The 5,383-nt window shown below is 46.2% G+C and overlaps 1 protein-coding gene across 1 annotated transcript; it reads right to left on the bottom strand.

Moving 5' to 3' along the window:
* Positions 1-3,338: 3,338 nt before the first annotated feature.
* Rhoh (ras homolog family member H) lies at positions 3,339-4,063 on the bottom strand. Its single transcript, XM_076863871.2, has one exon. It carries the CDS (start codon positions 3,987-3,989, stop codon positions 3,417-3,419), a length of 573 nt encoding a protein of 190 aa, XP_076719986.1. The 5' UTR covers positions 3,990-4,063; the 3' UTR covers positions 3,339-3,416.
* Between the last annotated feature and the right edge of the window lie 1,320 nt (positions 4,064-5,383).

Below are 5,383 nucleotides of genomic sequence, written 5' to 3'. Positions count from 1 at the left end.
GTTATTGAAAGATAATGCTTTAGAGCTAGGCCTGTAGCTTGTCTAGGATGCGTGGGGCCCTAGGTTCAATTGCCAGCACTGCAGAAGTTAAAAATAATGTTTTAAATGCAGGCCCCTTGACTGGTGGGGCTGGAGCCTCAAGCTATGTGAGATAGGATGTGGCAAAGTCATTCAGTCAGGCTGCTCTGGGAGGAAGTGGGGCACAGTGGTTTTGAGCAGAGCTTTGGAGTCACACAGACCTGATCGAGACTCCTGGTACTGCCACTCACCTGCAGTGTGGCTTAGATTTGTTTCATTAATATGCTGAGCCTCCGCTTCCTTGTATAAGAGGAGATTCATTATGATGTGAGCCATCTACGCTCATGTGGTGTGATCATGACATTCAAATGTTAAACACAGCACCCAGCACATCCAAAACAATCCAGAAACTTGAACTATTAGGATGCTCCCGGTTTTCTCGTCACTCAGTCTCATTCCATCACAGAAGATTCTACTGCCCCCATTTAACTAGTCAGTTATAAAGTAAGATAGAATGGCATTGCTGTGGATGGAATGTTTATGTTCCCCCCAAATCCATGTGTGGAAGCCCAATCCCCAATGTGATAGCATTAGGGGGTGGATCCTTAGTGCTCTTATAAGAAGAGGCAGGAGAGATGATCTCTCTCCTCTCCATGTGGGAACACAGCAAGAAGATCACCATCTGCAAACCAGGAATATGGGCCTCACCAGAACCCAGCCACACAGGCACCTGATCTCGGACTCCCCACCTCCAAACTATAACACAAAAACTTCTGTAGTTGGGCTGGGGATGTGGCTCAAGCGGTAGCGCGCTCGCCTGGCATGCGTGCGGCCCGGGTTTGATCCTCAGCACCACATACAGACAAAGATGTTGTGTCCGCCAAATACTAAAAAATAAATATTAAAATTCTTTCTCCCTCTCTCTCCTCTCTCTCACTCTTTCTTTAAAAAAAAAAAAAAAAAAAAAAAAAAAAAAAAAACTTCTGTAGTTTAAGTCACACCACATGTGGTATTTCATGATAGCAGCCCTGACTGAATGAGACAAGGATGAGTTTCTTGACCACTCAAATCACTTCTTTAATGTAAACAAGAGCATATTCAATTTTCCGATTTGGAATAGACATAACAATAGTCTACAGAAAGGTACCACAAGTATTGAAATGTAAGAAACACATGCCTTCATGCAGGCCAGCAAAAATAAATATATGCTCATGTAGAACATACATTCACCTGGATTCCACCCAAATGAACTGTTTTTACCTCTCACCCCTTCGAGCTGGTGAGGGTCTGCTTCCTTCTCATAACTACTTCATAGTACCAAAGCCCAAATTCTGTATTTCTCCAGTTCAATTCAACACAACTATATTTAACTCCTGTTCCTTTCCTGTGCTAGGCCTTGGGGACACAGAGATGATAGGAGGTTACATGCCTTCACGAACATGTAACCCAGCAGGGACGACAGACACTGCCTGGCTCAATTTCTAACAGGTTCCCACTGAGGAGGGTAGAGTCTTCTCCAAGCAGTAGGTGCAGGCCTGGTCTGTGTGTCCTAGCCTAGATAACAGCAAAGCCATTTGTGCCCTCCCTAGCCTGCCCTTCCTCCTCTGCTGGAGGAACCACACAAAGGTGATGCAGAGGCAAGGATAAGCCGCAGGACTGGAGGGATGAGACATGGGTTGAAGGCAGATCCTTGATCCCAAAGAATCGAGGCAACCCACCCACCAGAGACTAAGACGCAGGTCCCAGCCTTTTACTGCATGTGAGTGAGAGGAGAGAGAGGAGGAGAAAGCAGTGTGGGGTGAGAACAGATTTGATTTTCAACTCTGATTATAGCTATGCAGAATTGGCCAAATAGGGCAACTGAATGCTATGCCAACGTGACTATAATAATAGTCACTCCCCCAGCTGCGGCCTTACCTGTTATGTGTAATAGCCTGTGGCACCAGAATAATGAGGTACTGCACATAAATAAGTACTACCCAAAATGTGGTTCAGGGGACTCTCAGTTTTATTTGATTGAGGCAGAAAACAACATATCTGGGTATAGTGAATTATATATCTTCACAATTTCTTCAAGTTACATAGAATTCTATTCAAAGTTTTAACAGATAAACAACATCCTGCTTTTAAGCTATTAGATAGAATAGGGGTTTAGGGGTGTGTGTGTGTTCATCCCTATTTATTTAGTATTATCCCCAGTAACTCTTAACAAAGAGTAATTACCTGAGCGATTTCTTCACAGCTGTGCTTGGGATTTATTGGTTTTCCTTTTTCACTCAAGAATTTATATTCATGAAATAGTAAAAGGTATGAATTCTACCTTTTCTCCTTGCACACACCTATACAGGCACTTTCTCAACTATTCAGAATTAAATCCTAAAATTCATAAAGTAGGTTGTCATGCCAGGCCGTTTAGAGTTGGAAAACAAGTTTGTCAAATGAACCACCAAGCAGAACTCCATGCCTGCCTCCTTTCACAAGACCTTCAGCCACTCAGAGCCACCATGTCAGAAGTGACAGGCAAAGAGCCGAGGTCCCTGAAGTGAGCATGAGCTCTCACTCCTGTTCCACGTCCTGCTGCCATTGTCTGGAGCAGTGTGATTCCCTGCCCCAAGCACTTCCCTTCCAAGGGACCTGGGGAAAGAACGACTGAGGGAAACCTAGTGCACAACTGGAGTTCTTTGGGTGGAAGGTAGGACGGCATATAAGAAATGCTTTTTTACAATTACAGTGACGGTGGTAACTGTGGAAAATCATTAGGCGAGTAGGGACATATCTTATGTTTATGGAACCGTATTCTATATACAACTCTAAATAACAGGTAAGTGGAAAATGGATTGCAAGAATCAGTTAATGGTCATTTTAAAATTCAATTACCTAGGAAAATCCAGCAGGCAAGTGGTTTTGACGGAACTACTGATTCAGGTTATAGTGTTAAAAATAATAACACTATAAACATATGGCGAAGCCCCATGAGGTTATTTCATTCATACAGCAGTTTGTAAGTAAGTAGGAAAAGACTTCCCAAGTGTGAAAACTAATTATATTCAAGAGCTGCATGGTTTGTCATTACTTAAATAAAGTGTGTCTTTAATTATGAAATGCTTGGAAAACTCACTTCATTGTCCAAAATTATGAAGGACATTTTAGTTTTTTTAATTGAAGATGAACTATCCATTATAGCTTCCCAAGGGGTTTGTTTATCTGATCATATTGTGCGAGGTGTTCTTTGTAGTTAGTGAAAACATCCACGGGCCCAGTCTCAACAGCTGTATCCAACAGGAAGGGCTGCTGGGGGGTGCCTGGAATCAGCACCGACCTTCCCATCTTGCCTGCTTCCCTGCTTCCCATCGTTCTTTGGCATGTGTTCCTGAGTGTTGGGTGAAGTGTCCTGGGGATTAGAAGATCTTGCACTCGATGGAGAAGAGCCTCCTTCTGTTTCGTCGCCTGGCCTGGTTGACGGCAGTCCGGACAGCACACTCAAACACCTGCTGCACTCCCCGGTTGCTGAGGGCTGAGCACTCCAGGTAGCCCTTGGCTCGCACATCCTGGGCCAGTTTCTTCCCTTCTATGGCATTGATGCAGGAGGCCCTGTGGGGCCCCACTTCCCGCTGGTCGGTCTGGGTGGCCACCACCAACACCGGGGTACAGGGTAGATTGCTCCTGATTTCACCAATCCACTTGTTCTTCAAGTTCAGGAACGAGTTATGGTTGGCCACGGAATAGCACATCAGCACCACGTCGGCCTGCTGGTAGGACAGGGGGCGGATGCTTCTGAAGGCATCATTGCCGGCAGTGTCCCAGAGGCCCAGGCTGATCTGGATGCCATCCATGAAGACGTCCACACCCGTGTTCTCGTACACCGTGGGCTTATAGGCCTCGGGGAAGGTCTCGGAGGTGAAACGCACCAACAGGGAGGTTTTCCCCACAGCGCTGTCGCCCACCAACACGCACTTGATGGAGCTCAGCATCTTCCCAGACTGGAGTCCCGCGCTCAAACCCTGAATCCCCCAAGAAAGTAGCCCTCAGTGGGCTGCCGCAGCGAATGCCATTCAGCAAGGGGACCAAAGACCAGGTGGGGTTGTGTTCTCAGGGTGTCTGGCAGCAATCTGTTATTTCTCCCTGTCCATCCAAGGGAGAGGCACCATCTACTTGGAAAACTTCCCAAGCCTAGTCTCCAACTAGAACAGAAAGAGAAGGGGGGAAATTGAGTCTTTCTGTGTGTTATGATGACAGGGAGCTTTCTGAATGGCAAGCTGATGGAATGGGGGCGCTCATCTCAGGGCAACTTCCCAACCCCACCGTCCAACCCCACCATCCAACCCCACTTCCCCCTCAGCTAAGTCAGATAAGACCTGTTCTCCCTCTACACTGGCACCCACAAGGCCTCCTGATCAAGAAGCAGAAGCTGATTGTATCTTTAACATCAGCCTAGTGATGGAAGCCCAAGCAACTGCTCTGAGCACCACATGTAAAAGCCTCAGTAGCAACCTGGTGTGTGAATGCCGCGCTCCCAAGCAGGTGGCTGCTCCGCACAGTGACCAAGGCAAGCACGCTCTCCCCGGCTTCGGTTTCTGGTGGATTCCAGACCCTTTGGGAACTGCAAGAAAGAGAACTGTGATGAGCAATGGATGCTAAGTGCATTTGCTTCATTGGTTAATCATCCAGTCCTTGGCTAGGTGGGAGTTCAAGTTGAGGCAAGAAAAAATAAATCACTAGAAGCTGGGTGTGGTGGCGTACACCTGTAATCTCAGCGGTTCCGGAGGCTGAGGCAGGAGTATTGCAAGTTCAAAGCCAGCCTCAGCAATTTAGTGAGGCCCTAAGCAACTTAGCAAGACCCTGTCCCCCCAACTCCACCCCCAAAAAAGGGTGGGGGTGAGGATGTGGTTCAGTAGTTAAGTGCTCTTGGGTTCAATCCCCAGTATCCCCCCCCAAAAAAAAAATCACTAGAAATCTAACAATTTGCTGTAGTTTTCCCCTTGAGACTTTCCCCAAAACTGGCTGCAGATGGAATAAAATATTGCTGGAGTTTTCTGCACCAGAAATCAGACTCCATTATCTCCACAAGGACATGACTTTTTTAGCACGTTGCCTGAACTCTGAGCCTCAGTTTACATGTCTGTAAGAATGTGATAAATTTAGGAACCATTTCTCAGAGATGTTGTGAGAATTAAATTAGTTCTTTCTTCAACATTCTCATGTTTTCAGATTTCTACAGACCTTTCCCCCTCCTCCCCCACTCCAATCTTTTTTGACAGCCATTAGGAATTCCATGTCGTCCCTGGTTAAACAAAATTACCTTATTTAGTGCCTGTCAAACAGGGCTGCGAAAGTGAAGGACACACTCTGAATTTTATGAAAGGGC

Source organism: Callospermophilus lateralis, chromosome 8 (genome assembly GCF_048772815.1).
Source record: "Callospermophilus lateralis isolate mCalLat2 chromosome 8, mCalLat2.hap1, whole genome shotgun sequence".
Taxonomy (NCBI): domain Eukaryota; kingdom Metazoa; phylum Chordata; class Mammalia; order Rodentia; family Sciuridae; genus Callospermophilus; species Callospermophilus lateralis.
This window is presented reverse-complemented; position numbering and strand designations above follow the sequence as displayed.

Excerpts from the sequence above, each read along its gene's own strand:
- Rhoh (XM_076863871.2), bottom strand. The coding sequence starts at position 3,989 with ATGCTGAGCTCCATCAAGTGCGTGTTGGTGGGCGACAGCGCTGTGGGG.